We start from the raw sequence: 21,546 nt of genomic DNA on the forward strand, positions 1-21,546 counted from the left end.
TATTCCCGTAACTAGGTATTTCCGTAATTAGTAATCGTTGAGATGAAGAATGGGCGATGGAGATATTTCACGATCAACTCATAGTTTTGCTGTAGTTATGGCATGTAGAGCTCGCTGCTTCAAATCTTGTCGCTGGCCCTTGTCTGATATCGCGCTTATAAATACACCGTAAGGGCGGCGAGGACAAACGGGTGATGGACGAAAATAGCGAGTCGTTGACGGCTTTGGACAGGGATATTGGGTTCAGCTGTTGAAGCAATATAAAACTAATAAAACAAAGCTAAATATTGTAAAAACAGTAAAGGAGAAGCGCGGCGGAGAGAAGGGACGAAGGAGGATCGACGGTGACTCAGTCGACCACGGTTAGTTGGACACCGCCCGAGGAAGGAAGTCTTTCTTTCAGCTCGCCGACTCCGTCGTCCTCCAACTCTCTTATCCCCCCTTTTATCTCCCAGCTGAGTGCATATTGACGCTCTCGTCATGCTTTTACGGGCTGGTCGTGCGAACAGGGTCGCCGCGGCTTGCGTCGGGCAACTCCCACGGGCTTCTTACTACTGCCTGCCAAAGCCAGGGCTCTCCTTTACCTCACCCCGTCACTATTCAAAAACCCCGCCATTCCAGTACGCTTTTCAAGACAAGCCTTTAATAAAAAGCGAGGTTACTGCGGAAATGCAGCCTGGACAGTAAGCTAGCAGATGATGGGTGTCATTGTTACATGTTGATCCGCTCTCTAATGAATATAGGTACACTACCGCCTTTGCTTTGTTTGAAGGCTTATGGGAGGTATGAGTACACCGCTTAATTTGATATTCTACATTCTAATAATCTATTAGGCTGGCATCACAACATGCTTTGTGAACGTTGGTTCTGACCATCCATCCATAATCGAAGCGATAATCAAGGGTAAACGCGAACGGCCCAGCAACTGGCCCCAGTTTGTGACATGCCCCAGTGAGATGACGGCAATTTCCATGGCCGATGGCTATGCTCGCATAACTGGTAAGCCTCAGGCAGTCATTGTCCACGTTGACGTTGGGACCCAGGCGATGGCTCATGGCGTTCATAACGCAAGCGTTGGACGTGTTCCAGTCTTCATCTTCGCCGGCCTCTGTCCATATACCGAGTCAGGAGAACTAACGGGTTCTCGTACGGAGTATATGCACTGGCTACAGGAGGCCCCTGATCAAAAGGCCATTGTGCGTCAATACTGCAGATACGTTGGCGAGGTTCACGTTGGACTCAATGTCAAAGAAACCGTAGGACGCGCTCTTCAGTTTGCTTCCAGCGCCCCTAAAGGTCCTGTGTACATTGCTGGAGCAAGAGAGGTGATGGCCCAAGCCATTGAACCCTACTCTATCTCGCAAGAAAAGTGGGTTCCTATTGGACCTAGTGCGCTGCCAGATGATGCAGTCCAGACTATTACTCAGGCCCTCGTGGGTGCTGAGCGCCCTCTTGTGATTGCTGGGTACTCCGGTCGGGACCGTCGGACTCCAGAACTGTTGGTCCAACTCGCGGACAAAATCCCCGGTCTTCGGGTTCACGACACTGGCGGAAGTGATATGTGTTTCCCATTCACCCATCCAGCCTCGTTGGGATGTCGATTGGGATATGACGAAAGCACCTCAGATGCCGACGTGGTTTTGATGCTCGATTGCGATGTACCGTGGATCCCAGCACGAAACCCACCACGCAAAGATGCCAAATTTTATCACATCGACGTCGATCCTCTGAATCAGCAAATCCCGGTATCGTTCTTCCCGGCTCATGGACGGTGGAAATCCGAATGCTACACTGCTTTGAAACAGATGCTGCGATATCTGGACAGCGAGTTTTCGACCGAACTTCAGAGTCCCAAGTATGCTACCCGTAAGGAGGCATTGATAGTGCAGCACAATGAGCGGTTGGATAAGTTGGACAAGCTTCCACGCCTTGGGGATAATGATACATTGGATGGACACAATATCGGGCGCCTTCTGAAAGAATGCCTCCCTGATGACACAACGTTCGTGGTGGAGGCAGTGACCTGTGGTCATCTAATTGAGGATCAGATTCAGCCGACTCGTCCTGGGAGCTGGATCAATTGTGGCGGTACTGGTATTGGCTGGAGCAACGGGGCAGCCCTAGGAGTAAGAATGGCACTCAGTGATGAAAAGTTCCCTGGCATAGTGTGTCAAGTCGTTGGTGATGGAAGTTTCATGTGTGCATCGCCGTCAAGTGCCGTATGGGTCTCATACAAGCACGAAATTCCTATTCTCACGGTCGTCCTCAACAATGGTGGTAAGTACTGTTCATTAACTTCGCTGATGTAATGTTTTTCACCAATTTTAATTATTTCTCTGCAGGCTGGAACGCCCCGCGCAATTCGACGCAGTTGGTGTATCCTGATGGACTCAACAAAGGCGCTACTGACGACGAGCTGAACATCTCCTTTGAGCCATCTCCGAACTATTCGAAACTGGCCGAGGCAGCAGCGGCAGAGGCCGGCTGGCTGAAAGGCATGCGGGGGAAGACAGTCAAAGAGATGCGCGGCCAGCTCGTCGAGGCGCTCAAGCACGTACAGTCAGGGCGTGGTGCGGTAGTAGAAGCTCTGATGGAGAAGTGACGAAGATAAGAGACGATGACCATGTTGAACTCCGGATAGAAGTGGCGTGTTTCTGAGAGAAGTAGGTTTGCATCTTAACCGTCTAATGAGACATGCAATTACCGATAATTTCGGAAATGGGTACAAAAAGAGCAGTAGATCATTGTAAATCCGGCCAGTTGGAAATAAAACGTACGAGTTGTTAATATTGGAGAGGCATGTTGGATTATTGCTATGTATTCAGGCGTTGGAGAAATGTGGGCCGCTGTTATCTTATCGCCGTTCTTTGCGTTTCACGATCTGCGATGTTCTTCACCATTCAGTCATTATACTCAACCAACATTTTAAAAGCCCGAGAAGACATCTCCTCGACACACAGAAACAAAATGCCACCAGCAAGTCACCCTCCCGACAGAATGTCAATCTGATTCTAATCGATCCCTCCAATCTACAGCGCGGCTTCACAAACCCAGCTCCAAAGGTACCACACCACCACTACCACCCAACTTTGACTCTTTTATTGTTAACACCTCAAAAAAAAAAAAAAGACAGAATCCGCGCGCTCAGCACTCAACTCATTTACCTGCACCCTCTGCAACAAATCCTACTCTCGCCATCCCGAATACGAAGCACACATCGGCTCGTACGACCACCAGCATCGCAAACGCCTACAAGACCTAAAACAGCTCTCGCGCGATCCAAACGCGGCGGAGCGCGCGCGCAAGGCGGAAAAAAAGGCGGACGCGGAGGCCGGGTTGAAAAAGTTGGGTACTACTGCTGCTGGTGGTAGTAATAATAATAATAATAATAATAACGATAATGATGCGGCCGCGGTGAGAAGTAGTACTGGCGGTGGTGGTGGGTTTAAAAAGGGTGGATTCAAAAGCTCGTTTACCTCGGTCAAGGGAGGAGCACCAGCAGCACCAGCGGGGGGTAGGAAGAATGTACTTGGAGATGACGAGGACGAAGATGCGGGGTTTGGGGAGACAGAGAAGAAAACCTCATCTACTGCTGCACCGGCATTGACCGCACCGAGTGGCAGCACTCATCGCGCTGGGGACGTCGAAAGTGATACGGACGATGATTATGGGTACCAGAACGATGGAGATGGTGCCTACTACGACCCATCAAAGCCAACAGGGTGCAATGCCAGCTGCCCGAGTCTTGTTCCTGCATGATCTTGATCTTGCAATGCTCAAAAAGCAATCTTATTCATGTCGTTTACGAATACCCATTACATTTACTCCGATCTAGCGTTAAGATATAAAAGGTCAACCGCTCAAGATTATTCTTTGATTTTATGCAAAAAGAACCTGATAATTGCAGGTAGAAGAATGCTCTTGATACATAGTCGTACAATTCTAGTATCTGCTCAAATAATGACAAAAGGAAAAGAAAAAAAGGGGTGATCCGCAGCAGTCTAACAATATGAGACACGTGATGGAATTAAATATTGTAGTTCTTTTGTGTTTTCAAAAAATGTGTTTCTTTTCTCCCAGGCTCGACGCTCCGATGGACACTATCGTAAAATTACACCCGCAGGAGCTTGGCGGCTTGGCTGACGATGGTGTCGGGCTGGGGGAAGCTCATGTTCTCGAGACCGAGAGCGTACGGAGTAGGAACATCAGCGCCAGTGACACGGACGGCGGGGGCGGTCAGGTAGTCGAATCCGTATTCCATAGACACAGCAAGGAGTTCGGCACCGACACCGTACATGGGGAAGCCCGATTCGACGGCCATCAAGCGGCCGGTCTTCTTGAGCGACTTGATGATAGTCTCGACATCAAGAGGCTTGACGGATCGCAGGTTGATGACTTCGGCGTCGACGCCGTATTTCTCCTTCAATTGGGCGGCAGCATCGAGGGACAGTCCGACGCAGCGAGAGAGGGTAACGATAGTCAGGTCCTTACCAGGACGCTCAATCTTGGCCTTGCCGATGGGAAGGACGAAGTCGTCCTTGCGAGCGGCCTCGCTCATTGGGAATGCCTGGCCGTAAAGCAATCTGCACACTGAATTAGCAACCTATTATCGCTCCAACAAATTGCATAGACATTGTATAGACGTACTCGTTCTCAAGGAAGACGACGGGGTTAGGGTCACGGATGGATGCCTTCAACAGACCCTTGGCGTCCTCTGCGCTGTAGGGAGCAACAACCTTGAGACCAGGAATAGCGCCGTACCAGGCAGAGTAGTCTTGTGAGTGCTGGGCAGCGACACCAGCAGCGAATCCGTTGGGCCCACGGAAGGTGATGTTGCAGGGCTGGATACCTCCAGACATGTAATGTGTCTTGGCGGCAGAGTTGATAATTTGATCGATAGATTGCATGGCAAAGTTGAAGGTCATGAACTCGCACTTGAAGTTATCCACAATATCAGTATTCCGAGTCGATCAACGGCCATTCCAAAGATATCCAAACTCACCACTGGGTGCAAGCCAGCCAATGCAGCACCGACAGCCAGACCAGTGAAACCAGCTTCGGTGATAGGAGTGTCAATAACCCGCTTGGGTCCGAAACGATCGAGAAGGCCTCGCGTAACCTTGTATCTATAAATGCAAACATCACAATCAGTTCACTGCGTTTGATATCCACAGAATAGAAAAAATCGAATCACGCACGCTCCATTGTATTGCGCAACCTCCTCACCCATAACGAAGACCTTGTCGTTGCTCTCCAATTCTTCGGCCAGCGCCTCGTTCAAGGCATCTCTGACAGTGACCTCTTTCGAACCGCTCTCTGTCGCGTATGAACGGCGGTAGTTGACCGAAGGGGCACAGGCTGGGACTCTGAAAGCTGGGCGGATTGGGGAAGCAATTCGCGATTGCAACAGGCGACCTGCTGGCCGGAGAAATCGGGGAGCAGCCATAGCAGACGTAAGGAATAAGAATACAAGGGACACGGTCCAGAAGATGAAGACGAAGCCTCGCAACAGGCAGCACACGCCAAAAGCAAAGCTGGCGAAATGGAATTGCAAAGAGACACAAACGGGGATAATCGGATCGGGACAGAGCAGGAAGATTTTGGCTGCGATAACTGGGTTGGGTAACGTTGAGCTAGTGAGCTGCTGCAGGGCCCGGCAGTAATTGGCGGCGAGCGGGCCGGCGATTCTTGTTGGTCTGTTGGGCGCTGACTCAGCAGGCTGCGAATCCGCACCGCTCACACCGGCGCCATACTTGGCGTAGGCGGCGGCTGTATTGAGAATACGGAAAAATACACTGCAGCTCGGGAGAACTCCCGTATTTATGTGTATTTATCGTCGTTACTGTTATTTACAGGACTTGCAATTGCGCATGACTTTATCAGTGGAGACCTTGCCCGCCCGCCCGCCAATCATAGCTCCTCCCCTCTACTAGCTCCTTCCCCAAGGTCGTTGTTGATATAAATAAGACAGCTCGTGATCGCATCTTCATCACACTGACACCGTAATCCCCAGATGATGGGATTCTACTAGAAACAACACATCACCCCCCCGGTACAGCTTGCTTTTCTTCGGCCGCTTAGGTCGCGCTCATATGTCTTGCTGGTGGATGAGCTAATCAAGATGATCTCTCATCTCTCCACGATAATCCTCACTATTGCTCCCTACTGCTGGGCAGCACAGCCAGGAAGTGCGAGCCCGGTGCCGGCAAAGATTAGGGACTTGCAATGGGGGAAGCTGAATTTCTTACACACGACCGACACCCACGGGTGGTTAGGCGGTCATCTACAAGAGTAGGCGCTTACACCCGTAGAAAATGTGTGCTTTGACTGACGGGCGTTGCTGTCAAGACCGTCATATAGTGCTGACTGGGGAGACTATGTCTCGTTTGTGACCCATATGCGTAACAAGGCTGAAGCCGAGGATAGAGATCTCCTGGTGGTTGACACTGGAGACCGTGTCGAAGGCAATGGCCTCTACGATGCCTCAGACCCAAAGGGCCAATACCTGTACGACATTCTAAAACAGCAGCAGATTGATGTCATGTCGTCGGGAAACCATGAGCTGTATAAACAAAATACTTCAGAAGCAGAATTTCTGAAAACCGTGCCAAGCTTCCAAGACAGCTATATAGCATCCAACATCGACATAATAGACCCTCAGTCAGGAGACCTTGTGCCGCTGGGTCCGCGCTTCAAGAAATTCACGACCAAGAAGCAAGGCATTAAGATTGTGGCGTTTGGGTTTCTATTTGACTTCACTGGGAACTACAACAACACCAAAGTACAACTGGTTGAAGACACAGTTCGCGAGGCTTGGTTCCAAGAAGCCATCCGCGATCAGGACGTCGATCTTTTCCTCGTTGTTGGACATGTTCCGGTCAGATCCAAAGAGTATGAGGCCGTCTATAAAGCTATTAGAAATGTGCATCAGGAAATCCCCATACAATTTTTTGGTGGCCACCTGCACATTCGCGATTACGCACGATATGACGTCAAATCTTCAGGCCTAGCCAGTGGCCGCTTCATGGAGACTGTCGGTTTCCTGTCCATTGATGACGTGAAAAGCAGCACCCCAGTCTACACCCGGCGATATATCGATAATAATCTATTCTCTTTCTACCACCACACCGGGCTTGATGAGACTTCTTTTACAACGGACCACGGAAAGAATACATCCCACATGATACAAGAAGCCAGACATGCTCTCGACCTAGACTATGTTCACGGATGCGCGCCCAAGGATCTATGGGTGAACCGCGCCCCATATCCATCTGCCGATAGCGTTTATTCATGGCTGGAGACCGAAGTCTTCCCTGGCTCTCTCCGAGATGCGTCGCGTAGCAATGTCTCTGCACTCGCAATTGTCAACACGGGTGCCATCAGGTTTGATATTTTCCAAGGGCCATTCACGCAAGACACAACTTTTATCGTATCGCCCTTTACCAGCGGATTCAGGTACATTAAAGACGTTCCGCTTAGTACGGCAAAAAGAATTGCGTGGCTTTTGAATCTGCAGACCAAAATCATGACCCAATCTACAGAATCTCGTGTCTATTGCCCGCTGGCTCCACCAGAGCAATGCGCCTACGACTTAGGCATGACGGTCGGAAACGGCAGATCGGCACGTCTTGAATCAAGAAATTGGGGTGGTCAAATAGTACTCTCCTCAGACGAGGATACATCCCCTAAAGTACTCCCTGGGTACACAACCGTTGACGACGCAGGACACGATGGTGATGACACAGTTCACTCCCCCATCTTATTTTATCAGGTTCCAAACGTCATCCAAGCACTTATCGAGCCAAGTACGTCCAACTTGGAAGAGGACACGACGGCAGGTTCATCAACAGTGGACTTGGTATATGTCGACTTTATTGAGCCATACATCTCCTTGGCAGCAAAGTTTGCTGGCCTTCATGTTGATCTTCCTCGTGATTCAGATGTCTACATGAGCGGGACGAGCATGACTGAGCTGATCTTGGGCTGGATTAAAGAGAATTGGCAGTGTGATGAAACGACGTTTTAGTAGCGAGCTATTGATAGATATTGATACTACAAAATTGAAGTTGTGTCGGCAGGCACTATATTTTTATTCGCTACATAATTATATTCAAACGTTTCTGAACAGATCCAGTACTTTCCACGCAAATTTTATGTGTATTTTATCCTTTGACTAACTAATAAAGCGGCCCAAACAGATTTTGGTTATTATTACATGGAATTGTTTCTGGTTCACTCCTCAAAAACGAAAATGGACTTTCCACTGCGGAAACCCGACAGAGTGCCCTGGACCTCTTGCACGAGCTCTGAATCAGGTCGGTCCCAGGACCATTTCACCTCTTGAACAGGAATATCCTTGAATTTCCCCGCTCGTGTTAGGTCAAACACGTCTCGAATGGTGTTCTCCTTGAGCTGTGGGTTTTTGTCACCCCATCTGCTGACCCAGAAACCGTCGAAGACGAGGTTCTTGAAAATAAGGAGTCCGGACGGTAGTGCCACGGGCTGCTTGGACATGGCACCATATGTGACCAAATGCGAGTCCGGGGCAAGGACTTTGGCAATGGCCGCTGCATTCTTACCGCCGACACAGTTCAGTCCCAATCGAATGGGCTGTTTGCCCTTGTGAGTCAACTCGTTGACCATGGGTTTAAACTCTTTCGAGAGCAATTCGGCTTCTGTGATTACGGCGGTGGCACCTAGACTATAAAGATCCTGCTTCAGTGCCTCCGTTTCTGCAGCGTCCTCTCTTTCGCGAATGATGTTGAGCGTATTGATGCCCCAGACACGAGCTAATTGAATCGCAGCACGGCCAACACCGCTGTTGGCACCATTCTGAATCAGCCACTCCTCGCCACTGCGTAGCCAGTCCCATTCGCAGAAATCCTTGATCATGCGATACGCAGTCACCGGGTTCACGCTGACAGTGCCAACCTGCAGCGGTGTGAGACCTTCTTTGTCGACTTTGATCAATTGCGATTCGTCCATTTGCGCATGAGTCCGCCACGTTCCCTGTCCCGTTCGCTTCATCACTACCCAGTCGCCCTGCGAGAGATTACTGACTTTCGAGCCGGTGGAAATGACTTCAAAGGCACCTTCGTTGCCGGCAACCGCAGCGGGCTCTGTCGTGCCCAGGGTTGTCTCGAAGGGCGGTTTGGAGGGATACACTCCCTGGATCTGATTGATGTCGGCTGGGTTCATTGGCGTCGCGAGAAGACGCAAGTTGACTTGTGTCTCGCTGGGTGCGGCGATGGAATGTTTGTGAAGTCTAGGAAGTGTTAGTTTTGTCTCTCTTATTAACTGGGCCGTCGTAAGACCTACTTTAGGACATCCTTGGGCTCTCCATATTTCGAATACACCAGCACTTTGGCTTGTGTATAGCCATAGGCAGATATGAACCTAGGTTTCGAGATACCAGACTGCAAACCGCATGGCGATGGTGTCGTGCCTCTGACAGAGCTGCGATAGAGAGATGCTGAGCAGCCAGCGACTCTGTTAACAGCGGGCCTCGCGATTCTGGGGGCAAACATTGTGCATCAAGAATTCGAGTCGCAATTAGAAGTATATTACAAGAAACTCATCGAAATTCAAGATAAAGGAAGAAATAAAAGAAGTCGGTTAGTTATGACGTACAGCTGCAGACATGGCCGCTAACCCGAGGCGGTAGCGTGCTTGCCCGCAGCTTTAATTTCGTCGCGCCGCACCGCACCCGAGGCTCGTCTCGCACCCATTAAATGGTACGAATCACTGACACAGTCCCAGTCGACAACGCATAGAGCCGTCAATGTCACTGCTCCGAGAGGCCGAAAGATGTATCGCTAACCACACACGATTTCTGGAGCTCAATTCTGTCATCACGCCGCTCCAGAGCTCTGCAGCATGGGTGCAACGGGTCCGAGACGCGGATGTCCGCAGAGAGAATGGTACTATAGATTTATCTATAAATTGTGGTCCTCGTACTGATGAGAGATTTTAAATGCAGGCTCCGCAAAGTCTCCTCTGGATGGCAGATTGATCGCCATTAAAGATAATATATGCACCAAGTCGCTACCCACCACATGCGCCTCCGCTATACTAGACAAGTTCACCAGCCCCTTTGATGCTACCGTGGTCAAGGCTCTAGAACATGCCGGTGCGATCGCTGGACCAAAAACCAACCTGGATGAGTTTGGCATGGGCTCACATTCGACGAATTCGGCTTTTGGCCCGGTGAAGAGCAACTTTCGCGGGAATAATGGAGAGCCTCTGTCCGCAGGTGGTAGTTCGGGAGGGAGTGCAGTTGCGGTTGCGACAGAACAATGCTATGCGTAGGTCCAATATATTTCTTATAAACCCGGATCAAAACTAATGAGTGTAGTGCCTTGGGAACCGACACTGGCGGGTCTGTTAGGCTTCCTGCTGCATATACAGGGACCGTCGGCTTCAAGCCTTCATACGGGCGAATTTCTCGCTGGGGTGTTGTGGCATATGCAAATTCCTTAGACACTGTTGGTATCATCAGCCGAAAGACATCGGTTGCTCGTGACGTGTTTGGTATGGACTGAATTCCAGCCGCCATGAGGTTTTGTCTAACCTAAGTCCAATCCTCGCAGACGTTCTCAACGATCACGATTCCAGAGACCCTACCAATCTATCACCCAATTCTCGCTCACGAATATCCGATCTACTATCACAACCTCAGTTCTCCAGCCGTCTAGCTTCTCGGCCTCTGCGCATCGGCGTGCCTCTCGAATACAACATTGCGGAATTAACCCCGTCACTCCGCAGAGCTTGGCTTTCGGCGCTGACATCTCTTGAGAGACAGGGCCACTCCTTACATCCAGTTTCATTGCCATCAACAAAACACGCATTGTCCGCATACTATATTCTCGCACCGGCGGAGGCATCGTCCAACCTTGCAAAATACGACGGCATCAGATACGGAACCCGCGCTAGCGGCCCAGACAGCGAAGAAGGGGTGACAAATGGACATCTATACGCAAGGACTCGCGGGACAGGGTTTGGCGCAGAAGTGCAGAGACGCATTCTACTCGGTTCCTTCAGTTTAAGTGCTGACTCGATGGATAATTATTTCATCCAAGCGCAACGGATTCGTCGACTTGTGCAGCGAGACTTTGATAGTGTCTTTGCCATGCGCAATCCTCTAGGCACTGGTGCTGGTGCTGGTGCTGATGCTGCTGTTTTGGCAGATTATGAAAATGACAAAGTAGACGTTATCATTGGACCAACGTCGTCGTCTCCGCCGCCCAGCCTTGCGTCTGTTCTGAATGACGCCGAGGGTACATTTGCATCCTTGGATTCATACGTCACAGATGCTCTCACTGTGCCAGCCAGTTTGGCTGGGTTGCCAGCAATTTCTGTCCCTGTGCCAATACTTGAGGACGCTGGCTCCGGGCTGAACAAGGTTGGAATCCAGATCATTGGGCAATATGGCGATGACAATCTCGTCCTGAGGGTTGGTGAAGTGTTGGAGCAAGCAGAGTTTACTGATTAGCTTGTGTTGTGTATAATTTTTGTTAAAGATCCTTTTTCTAGCTATCTATGTATTATTATACAGATGCAACAATCACTATGTTGTCATTTCCACATCTTCATTCGTATTATCATCCGCCGTTGACGGCTGATTAACTTCATTTTGACTGACATCCATGTTATTATTCCCATTGTTACCTGCTATCACCGTTGTTGGATTAGTCGATATATCATTAGAAGCAGCAGCTTCATAAACCGCAGAAATTCCCTGCTGAACGATATCCGCACCGCCACCGTTCGCAGTAGCAACGATAGGAGAGGAAGAAGTGCTGAATTCGGTGTCAATCACGGATATAGCCGGGGGTTGCTGTTGTTGCGCAGGAGGCAAGGGTTTTGTACTGGTGTTTCGGTTTGCTGCAGCAGTGTTGTTATTGTTGTTGTTGTTGTCGCCGCCCCAGAGGATCATTGCTTCTACATCATCGACAATATCCGCGACGATGTCCTCGACAATCTGATCATTGAATCTCTCGCCAAAGGGTTTAACAGGGATGGGGTTGTCGTTGCAATTAGCGCTTTCATCTTCCTCGCTCTTCACGATCGAAGACGACACCGACACCGGCGGACCAAACCACCAGGGAGCCTCGAATCTGCATTCAACAGCGCCACCACCGTAGCAGCTGACAGTCGGGAAATAGCCGATCATACCGTCGTCCGCGTTTTCTCGCTCGCCGATGCCCAGATTATTAGTGCCGTTTGTGAGGCGGCTAGCAGGCGGCAAAAATGCAAAGAGGTCTTTGAACGGCGTGCCCATTTTAACGCCATTTTTATAGATTGTGATGCTCGAGCCCGGTAGTGTGCGCAGAGATGCGTCCTCGTCGTTTGAAGGCGAAGGCGGGCCAAATGTAGGGGTTTCTTTCAGGTTGAATGCGTAATCACGCAGTTGCTTGGAAGGGTAGATATTAGACTGCTGCCAGCAGAAATCGGATTTTAGATGGAAGGGAATTCGGTCTCGGATAAAGTTGAGCACTGGAGGTGAGGAAGAAGAATGTTGTTTCTCGGGATCGTAAGTCCCTTCAACCACTTGCTTGTGCAATGACAGCGGCGGCAAGGTAATGAGTAGGCCAATGACGTCCCCCTCGTTGATGCTTTCGCCCTTTTCAAAAAAATGCTCGCAGCGCATCCGATTAATGACTTCGCCGTTTACGTCTCGTATGCCGTATCCGTAGCAATCCACGCCCACGTTGACATCGAGCTCTGCTTCGCGCCGCGCGAAACCAAGGCGGACATGGCCTCTTGATGGGGTGGCAGTATTTGATTGAGAGTCCTTGACAATACCAGAAATGACGCGTGCCTCATAGTAGTATGCGCCTTCGCGTGCGCAGACATTTGCTCGGGCCGAGTGCCAGGCATCGCTTGTTGCAACCGCCAGCCCGTCCTTTGTGAATGCGATTGCGGCTGGGGAGTCTTCAAAACTAAAACGAGTATGGTATGGGGCGACGTCTGTTTGTCGGTATTTGATATTGGTGAAGTTCGGGTCAGAAATGGCATAGCTATATCGAAAGCCGTTCTTGTTGGTGAGCTTTTCCGCGACTTCATGGAAATCCCACGCTTGGTTTAAGACGCTGGACACTTTTCGATACAAGAAATTCAACTGTTTCGACTGCGGAGGATACATGTCTGAAATCCGGGGTTCTGCTAGCAGCTGCGGTCTGAGCATGGACAGAAGAGCAGAGGGACGACCCGAGGCAGCTGCTACCACAGCCTTCTTCTTGGGCGGTGCAGCGCTGCCGTCTGGATCCAGCCCCTTGGCCTCGCGCTTTTTGCGACTGTCCTTTTTGTTTCGTTTGGACCGTTCGGCGGCGGTCGGCACGCTGGGCGCGGGCGACGCTTTTGCTTGGGCGTCCGTCATGGGGTTTGATGCGATGGTCGGCGTGTGTACGGGTGAGTTGATGCTAGACGCCGGCGCTGAGCCGGGTGGGAGAGAGGACATTGTGATAGTGATGTTTGCACAGTTCGGGTCAATGCAGGTGACTGGTCCAAGGTCGATTTAGAAGACCTGATCAAGGTCCAGGATGTGAAGCAAGTTGGATAATAGTCAGAGCTTCGACTGTGGCGGTAGATGCGCGTTGTGCGCCAATTGAGGACTGAACAAAGGAGGTTTCGGTATTTCCAGACAATAAGAAATGCGGTAATAGTTCTCAGGCTATTCTTGAGGCAATTGCAACGTCCGTCTGCATCGCGTCGAGTTGATATTGATAAAGTGCTGGAGCTGCGGGCGGTGGCCCTGAGATGCCGGCAGAACAATCTGACCGCCCATACATGGGTTAATCCAGAAATGGTTAGACTGTGAGACGACTCTCGACGATACAAGCCGATTTACAGTAACCACTTAGTACTAGGTTAAACTATTTTAAAATTTTCAAGTCAATTATCTATGTCCAATCAATTTCGTGGCATTAAACTAAGCTTGCGTTATTCCAGCAGAAATAAGTAATGATCCCCAGTCAGGTCGTTACAGAACAGGTACATTCCAGCGAGTGGAATATGATTCCACCAGCTCTGGTCAGTAAATTATCCCTGGGGAATCATTTAAACCCATAACAGAATGGCTTCACATTGTTCCTCCCTGTAGCAATTGTAAAAAAGTAACAAGTTGAAATAAAATACATCAACCAATAGGCGGCCGCGGGGTGATAAGCTTATCGCACACACACCGCCGCGGCAGAAAAAAAAAACATGATTTTCGTCTCGACCAGTCGAAGATTGACGGACGATCTGAACTGGCTCACCAAAATCTTATTTCTCCTCTTAGCGCAACTTAGGGAAGGATTCTTGGGGATAAAAAGGTCAGCGGTAAACATGCCAAAAGCCACAACCCCGCGCAGCACGGCGCGCAGACACAATCCCCTCGCAGAGGACATTCTCTCGTCGGGCCACCTGCGAACAACATCAACATCACAATCAGGCAAACGCAAATCGCGCACTGACGAGGATGAAGCAGCAGCGGGCGACAAATTTATTGATGCAAAGGCTTCTCGCAAGATTCTGCAGATTGGACAGGATCTTGCCGACGAAGACGAAGCCGAGCGTCGGGCAGCGCTGGGAGAGGGCATTGAGCCCGTGAACAAGGCCTTTGACTTTTCGTCGCGGTTCGACGAAGACGCGCAAATATCCGACGATGAGGACAAGTTTGGAGAAGAGCAATGGGCGGATGAAGACGAGGTCGACGATGCGGTATGTTTTGTCCCCTTAGAAGTGGTTTCATATTTCTAATAATAAATGTAGGAAATCGACCCGAATGACCTCGACATGTTCAACAAGTTTATTCCCAGCGGCCAGCAAGACCCGATATTCGATCCGCAAGAAGCTGACGCAAACGAAGACGGCTCCGGGGTCAACCTGGCAGACCTGATCCTGGAAAAGATTGCGGCATACGAAGCAAAACAATCGGGCGATGATCATCCACTGATCCAAGGCGGCGGGGTGCCTGAGGATGCAGTTCAGATTCCAGCCAAAGCGCTAGAAGTATACGAGAAGTAGGTTCAGCTTCACCTTTTTTTCAAGGGCATATACTAACTACAGCAGAGTCGGCCTGATCCTTTCGCGGTACAAATCCGGCCCTCTCCCTAAGCCATTCAAAATCCTCCCTACACTCCCCCAATGGCCCACGCTGCTCGATATCACGCGGCCAGACGCATGGACAGCGAATGCCGTATACGCCGGCACGCGGATATTCATCTCGGCCAAACCGGCGATTGCGCAAGAGTACATCAACACGGTACTGCTAGAACGTGTGCGCGACGAAATCCATGAAACGCGCAAGCTGAATGTACATGTGTACAACTCGATGAAAAAGGCACTGTACAAACCAGCATGTTTCTTCAAGGGTTTGCTATTCCCGCTGGTCGGTTCAGGGGTGTGCACGCTGCGAGAAGCACACATCGTCTCTTCTGTGATTTCACGTGTTTCTATTCCAGTGCTGCACTCGGCTGCGGCGCTGCTCCGGCTGTGCGAGATGGCCGCAGAGCAGACATCGTCTTCCCTATCTTCTGAAGGCACGGGGGCCACCAACATCTTCATCCGCGTATTCCTCGAGAAAAAGTACGCACTACCATACAAAGTCATCGATGCGCTTGTCTTTCACTTCCTACGTTTCCGCAATACCGAAAACAACGAAGACGAAATGGTGGTCGACGGCAAACAAGCGCCCCCATCTGCCGCCGCAGCCCTGAATTATAAGCTGCCGGTGCTCTGGCACCAGTCGCTGCTGGTGTTTGCGCAACGCTACCGAAACGACATCACCGAGGACCAGCGCGAAGCTTTGTTGGATCTGCTGCTTGTGCGCGGACACCGAGATATTGGGCCAGAGGTACGACGTGAGCTGCTTGCTGGCCGGGGTCGGGGAGTGGTTGTGCCTACGGCCGAGTCGCAGGCGGCGGCGGCAGCGGGCGATGATACGATGGATATGGAGTGATTTTCATTATTAGATGGTATAGGATTAAGTGTACTGGCGTTCAATGTTGGTTATGAGTTTTACGAGTGTAATGCATTGATTGGTACTCTGTCTATAACCATGAGTTTATGTATGCTGCTCTGTCTATAAAATCGCGGCCTCCCCTCGACGTGCCCGGACAGTGTACTCGTCGCTACCAGTAAAGAAATAAAATATCAACAGTGTAAGGCTGTCATCGATCATAGCAGCTACTAATATCGTCAACTTATGTCAACGTTTGATATTGCTAAATCATTCAAATGTTTAAGAGGGTTGCCTAGGTATAAAATTAAAGTGATAATCTTATATTAAAATATAGAACTAGAGTAATAAAGGTTTATTTTTATATATCCATTAAAATTAAGACGGAAAATAAATCATCATATAACAACTTATCCATCCACAAAAATCCACTTGGTTGCTTTGTAAAAACACCTTCCTCACAATAGATATTACTTACCGTATACGATTCCAGCTGCGTTCAATTGCTCACATCCATCTCCAGCGACAGATCCAACAACGGTACCGTTAACCTCAGCGCCAGGCTGTCAGCCATTGATAGAGCGAGCGATAAAGGCAATTTGGCCGATAGAGAGGAAAGGCCACAGCGTCCAACTATACTGGCCATGCAGTTGTTGTAGGCAATAAGGCCGCCAATCAACTCGCAAGGATCGCGTCCGAGAGACCGATACGAGGAGGCTCGTTAGGAGAATCATACCCTAAGAGACTGGAAAAGGACTCCCAGCGCTAGAAGTTGGCCCTTTCAGACAAGGAATTTGTCGGTTGAGCAGGCGCACTTCTTTTGGCCTGAAGACTCCTGTGAGTCGACTGGATAGAAAAATTAACTAAAAACGACTTACTGATGGGCAGACACGCCCGCCCGTTAGGCATTACCCCGCGCTCTTAAGGCATAAAAGGTAGCTAATAGAAGCTCTTGCTCTCGAGAAACTTCGCAGAAACAACATCAGCTCTGCCCCGGCATACACATACCTTAGATTACAACAGTTTGACTCGTTCGCAATACACATATCCCCCTCCCCCCCACCCCATCGACTAAGGCAAACATGCCGACGTCCCAGGAGAGCCAGAGATCGGGGTCTGCCCACCATCAGTCTCAGCAGCGCAATGGCCCTCACACAAACGACGGCGATCACGAACACCCACACGGCGGCGCTAACACACAGCGAGCCCCAGGAAGCCGTCAGATTCCAGGCTCTGAAGACCATCGCAAGCGTTCGAGGCGAAAGCCAAAAGAGGACTATTCAACCAAAAATAATACCCCTAAAGTTCCAAAGATTCCAGAGGTTCCAGAAGACGGCGCTGACAGAAAGCAAGTCTCAGGAAGCTGTCAGATTCCAGGCTCTGAAGACCGTCGCAGGCGTTCGAGGCGAAAGCCAAAAGAGGACTATTCAACCAAAAATATTACCCCTAAAGTTCCAAAGATTCCAGAGGCTCCAGCAGACGGCGCTGACAGAGAGCGAGTCTCAGGAAGCCGTTGAGGTCAAAGTTCTAGAGACCGTCCCAAGAGTTCGAGAAGAGAACCGTCCACGCGAAGATACTATCCCCGAGGACAACCCTAACAGAAAACAATAATGATAGGAACGCCCGATGTGTCCGGTGAGGGAAGAGGGACTCCTGAGATTAACGTGGGCAGAAATCGGAGTTATCTGGCAGGGCAGGGGCGTGGTATATCTACAGTGTTTGTTGTTGTTGGCTTTATTATCCATTGCCATCATGATAGATAGTTATAGTTGTAGATAGATGAAATATATAGCCATTATCAATTTTCCTAGTCCAAGTAAAATACCTACCTAATAGTGATAAGACTATCAAGATCCCTTGCCTAGCCCTGTGATATAAAGCTACTGAACATCCACAACCACATACCCTGGCAACATGCAATGAGCGGCCCTAGATCGACCTTCCACTGCTTGGAAGTCGGCGCCGCACCGTTCACTTTGTGTCATGTGGGTACCTAAATTCCCAATTCTTGGTACTTCCGAATCACAAATGCATTCTTCCAGTCCTCTTCACTGACCCTCCATATCGCCGACGCCTCCAAAGCGGCGTCCAGAACCGCTTCTGCTGCTCGAGTTACTTCTGCTGCTGGAGTCGTTCTATCGATATCTATGTATTGTTCTTTTATCTTCATATCTGCCTCTTCTGCCTTGCCCAGTAAGCCTGAAATCTTCTCTTTCTCGCGTATCGTGGCGCGCTGAAGCTTCGTCAAATCAAGCATGACCACTTTGAACCGAGCAGCTTCGTCGAGTTCCCTAGCATCATTATTGCTATGCTCACTGAGGCTGATAAGCTGAACGACCTTCCTAAATGTAGCCTCGAGCTCGGCTACAATCGGAGCAGCGATCGCGGTGTCGAGATTGGTTGCATTCGGAGGTTGGGCACCAGTGATCGCGATGTCGAGATTGGTGAAGGACCTGTTACTTGCTTCCTGCATCTCCTTGGCCGCCCTCACGCACTTAGCTGCCAAGTCTCGGACGCTCTCTGTGCTGTTCGAGCTACATCTAATCTTCCGGCACAGTTGAATCGCCTGCTCGACAAAATCCCACTTGTCCCTGTGAAAAGTTTCCAATTGAAATCTAGACAAAGTATCACTCCAGTATTTCATACCCTCATAATCTGTTCCCCAGTGTTCTATGTTTATGCCGTGTTGTGAGTAGGGGTACCACATGTCCACTTGCTTTTTCCACGTGTTCCAGAGGTCCTTTTCATAGTCTGTAGGGTCGTCTTGAACGAAGTTCTGGTAATAACCGGACTTCTTAACCGTACGGTGTAGCTTAAGGTGGGGAGTTAGGGAGCCATCTGAATTTGTAGTCTGTAGACCTTTGACTTTCTGGAGATGCCTCTTGCGTCGTCCGTTTGACCATCCACACGTAAAAACATACATCAAGGCGTGCGGTATAAGCCACCACCACGTTAGCGTCTCGTTGATTTTGCCTGTGCAAAGTAAGCCTGGAGTCTCCAAGAAGGAGCCTATTAGTCCCAAGGAGTTGTACCTTCTGACCAGGCCAGGCTGTGAGCCTTTGTTTCCTTAAGTATAAAAGGAAACCACCATGGTCTGTAAGACCGGGGCGGTTGAACCATGTCTAGAAGAGCTTCCTGATCAAACGATGCATCGGAGGCATTTCGTACTTTTGCCACCATCCATAACAGGGACGCCGTAGAAAGGCCAGCGTCAATATTTCCACCCCCAATATCACCATGACATCCAGAGAAACAACACTGCTCAAACTCGGTTTTGGAGTCGGCACTTCGTGTCCACAACATTGGCTTGAAGCTGAACCTCTTCTCGTCCAGCGCAACTGCCACGTAGGCTTTATCTACCGCCGCGGGTACTGTGTCTTGGACAAAGGAGAACCTTTTTTTCCATCCCAATAGACCTATGGCGCTAACCGGGTCCCATTCCGCAAGCACCTTGATGCGCACAGGGTGAGAAAAGTTGTCGATTCCAAGGATGTGGACTTTCATTTGCTGCCTTTCGAGGGTGTCTCTTGTTTCCATCCATCTGTTGAATAAAACAGAGAGGAAGGGCAGATTCTTGCGCCGTAGGAGACCAATCTGGCTGATAAGATCGGCCAAGCACCGAACGGTGAACGCGCCTCGAGAATACCCGACGAGAACGATATCATCATTGTTCGAAGCAAAATTGTAATTGTTGCAAAGAAAACAGTAGGCATTTAATATATCTTCTTCGAGTCCTAATAGCCTTTTGATTAGTGTTTCTGCTAGGTAGTAACTTGTAGGGTCCAACCTTTTCCCGTGGCACCAGAGTAGAGACTATCCACTGGGAGCCTAAAGACGGATTCAGATCCAATTCCAGAGGAATAGTAAATCAATTGCGGGATAGGAATAGACACGAAGTCGTTGTTGATACCATATCGATCGACTGCACGAGCAAACCTCGCAACGTTTGTTAGCGGGGCAGAAGTGCCAGATGCATTTTGCCAGGTCCCATCGCAGCATACGAAGAGTCGCTTTTTTCCCTCCTCCTCAGTCACTGCTCTATAGAATTTCGCCTCGAGATGCTGTTCGCCACTGCGCCACGCTCTGTCTTTTGCCATGCCTTTGACCCGTTCACAAAGTTCGTTGTAATGCGCTTCAATCCCACTCTTCGCCTCTCTTTCCAATTCTTTCAATTGTTCCTCGGTAGCCATTTTGTTATATATACTGATGCCAGCCTTCTCGACGGAGGATGGGAAGGTATTTGGGAGAATCTTAGACACAAGGCTACATAACATGGACCTGCAACATGCTGATGGTTGCCTGTGCTGACAATGCAAGCCTTTCGGCGCTCTACTGTATTGGGAGCTTTGCATATTAATGCATGCTCTGAATACGTAGTTAGGCATATGCACCCAACAGGTAGGCTCACTCATTTGGCATTATCAAACTAGATGTGGCTTCGAAAGCCCGATTTCCTGCTGCAAGCAATTGTATCGGGCCGCCATGCATGCTGCCAATGCAACCACTATACCAGGCCGCTAGACACGATTTCGTTGATTCACTAGACTGGCTAGACCCGACGGGAAAGGCTGAACGCAGTGGTCAGCAGCCGGCCAAATGCTCCCTAACTTAGTTTGTATTCCACCGCTACAGCAATTCAGGATCCCAAACAAATCACTCTTTTCATGGAAACGTACCGCAACAAAACTCTCCGACCTCAGCGGAAAGTTCTCTAGATGTTGTCACACCTACAGTTGATTTGGAATCCTCGAACAAGTTTGCGACAACCGCAATCGTGTAACGACACCCGCCATTGATCATTTAACCCCTGCCGACAGAACCAGCCTTGATGTCGTAGGCTCTGCCATCACGGTCGATGACCCTGGGCATCTGATCTCTACGGGGCCACATGCTCTCCTACAACAGTTCCCGATCTTTCTAATGCTTCTAGAAAGGCCACAAGATGTGGAGTTGAAAAAGAGGCACGCTTAGGTGACGGCTTTTTCCCGGATGATCTTCCGCAATCCTTGGCCAGACAGTCAAATATATGGCGGACCGAGGGATTTTGGCATCAGCCTGAACTAAAGCTCGAGATAGCCAAGGATGCGTCCTGATTGATCACTTATATCCGTTTCTTCCACAGAAACAAACTGAACTTCACTCTTCCTATGGTTGATGCCCTAGCAACGTATCTCTTGAATGCTTATCCGAATGCCGTGGCGCTCTGCCGTAAACTTGACGAACAATGTTAAGTGTCTCTTGTTAAACATGTTTAATATTGATATATTGTCCTATCTAAAATTATAATTAGATGTGGAAACCATATCCATTTTTATAGAAACAAAGACTGATGAAGATATTTTTAATCGCAACCGATGATTGGCCGATATCTGTGGGGCGGTATGTATATAAGCCAATCAAATATACTGACGCTTTGTACACATTTATACTCACTCTGAATTTCAGCCTCTGAAGCTGTCTACCACACTCTCATCATGTTCACATGGAACAGCTCTCAGGTACCTACACTTCCAGAAACGTATTTCCTCATTGAAGTCCCACCTTAGAGCTTCATAAATGTATACAATATGATATGAATATGATATATACAGTCTACACTTGAC

At 49.5% G+C, this 21,546-nt stretch overlaps 9 protein-coding genes across 9 annotated transcripts; 5 read left to right on the forward strand and 4 right to left on the reverse strand.

The window, feature by feature from the left end:
• Nucleotides 1–480: 480 nt before the first annotated feature.
• On the forward strand, nt 481–3,759 carry TRUGW13939_07292 (uncharacterized protein; the record flags this gene model as incomplete). Its single annotated transcript, XM_035490433.1, has 6 exons — nt 481–683; nt 744–783; nt 834–2,277; nt 2,343–2,598; nt 2,933–3,062; nt 3,130–3,759. 6 exons carry the CDS (start codon nt 481–483, stop codon nt 3,757–3,759), a joined length of 2,703 nt encoding a protein of 900 aa, XP_035346326.1.
• A 352-nt stretch (nt 3,760–4,111) lies between these two features.
• Nucleotides 4,112–5,872, reverse strand: TRUGW13939_07293 (uncharacterized protein; the record flags this gene model as incomplete). The annotated part of the gene is made up of 5 exons (XM_035490434.1): nt 4,112–4,583; nt 4,648–4,934; nt 5,003–5,126; nt 5,199–5,769; nt 5,854–5,872. The coding sequence occupies 5 exons, from the start codon at nt 5,870–5,872 to the stop codon at nt 4,112–4,114; spliced, it is 1,473 nt and encodes a 490-aa protein (XP_035346327.1).
• A 249-nt stretch (nt 5,873–6,121) lies between these two features.
• On the forward strand, nt 6,122–8,026 carry TRUGW13939_07294 (uncharacterized protein; the record flags this gene model as incomplete). Its single annotated transcript, XM_035490435.1, has 2 exons — nt 6,122–6,291; nt 6,349–8,026. The coding sequence occupies 2 exons, from the start codon at nt 6,122–6,124 to the stop codon at nt 8,024–8,026; spliced, it is 1,848 nt and encodes a 615-aa protein (XP_035346328.1).
• Nucleotides 8,027–8,232: 206 nt separating this feature from the next.
• TRUGW13939_07295 (uncharacterized protein) lies at nt 8,233–9,527 on the reverse strand (the record flags this gene model as incomplete). Its single annotated transcript, XM_035490436.1, has 2 exons — nt 8,233–9,265; nt 9,319–9,527. 2 exons carry the CDS (start codon nt 9,525–9,527, stop codon nt 8,233–8,235), a joined length of 1,242 nt encoding a protein of 413 aa, XP_035346329.1.
• Nucleotides 9,528–9,781: 254 nt separating this feature from the next.
• TRUGW13939_07296 (uncharacterized protein) lies at nt 9,782–11,491 on the forward strand (the record flags this gene model as incomplete). Its single annotated transcript, XM_035490437.1, has 4 exons — nt 9,782–9,920; nt 9,980–10,304; nt 10,355–10,530; nt 10,590–11,491. The coding sequence occupies 4 exons, from the start codon at nt 9,782–9,784 to the stop codon at nt 11,489–11,491; spliced, it is 1,542 nt and encodes a 513-aa protein (XP_035346330.1).
• Nucleotides 11,492–11,566: 75 nt separating this feature from the next.
• On the reverse strand, nt 11,567–13,459 carry TRUGW13939_07297 (uncharacterized protein; the record flags this gene model as incomplete). The annotated part of the gene is made up of 1 exon (XM_035490438.1): nt 11,567–13,459. The coding sequence occupies one exon, from the start codon at nt 13,457–13,459 to the stop codon at nt 11,567–11,569; it is 1,893 nt and encodes a 630-aa protein (XP_035346331.1).
• Nucleotides 13,460–14,328: 869 nt separating this feature from the next.
• On the forward strand, nt 14,329–15,943 carry TRUGW13939_07298 (uncharacterized protein; the record flags this gene model as incomplete). Its single annotated transcript, XM_035490439.1, has 3 exons — nt 14,329–14,703; nt 14,755–15,005; nt 15,055–15,943. The coding sequence occupies 3 exons, from the start codon at nt 14,329–14,331 to the stop codon at nt 15,941–15,943; spliced, it is 1,515 nt and encodes a 504-aa protein (XP_035346332.1).
• A 1,143-nt stretch (nt 15,944–17,086) lies between these two features.
• Nucleotides 17,087–17,554, forward strand: TRUGW13939_07299 (uncharacterized protein; the record flags this gene model as incomplete). The annotated part of the gene is made up of 1 exon (XM_035490440.1): nt 17,087–17,554. One exon carries the CDS (start codon nt 17,087–17,089, stop codon nt 17,552–17,554), a length of 468 nt encoding a protein of 155 aa, XP_035346333.1.
• A 382-nt stretch (nt 17,555–17,936) lies between these two features.
• On the reverse strand, nt 17,937–20,133 carry TRUGW13939_07300 (uncharacterized protein; the record flags this gene model as incomplete). The annotated part of the gene is made up of 3 exons (XM_035490441.1): nt 17,937–18,916; nt 18,976–19,677; nt 19,731–20,133. 3 exons carry the CDS (start codon nt 20,131–20,133, stop codon nt 17,937–17,939), a joined length of 2,085 nt encoding a protein of 694 aa, XP_035346334.1.
• Nucleotides 20,134–21,546: the final 1,413 nt, after the last annotated feature.

Source organism: Talaromyces rugulosus, chromosome IV (assembly GCF_013368755.1).
Source record: "Talaromyces rugulosus chromosome IV, complete sequence".
Classification (NCBI taxonomy): domain Eukaryota; kingdom Fungi; phylum Ascomycota; class Eurotiomycetes; order Eurotiales; family Trichocomaceae; genus Talaromyces; species Talaromyces rugulosus.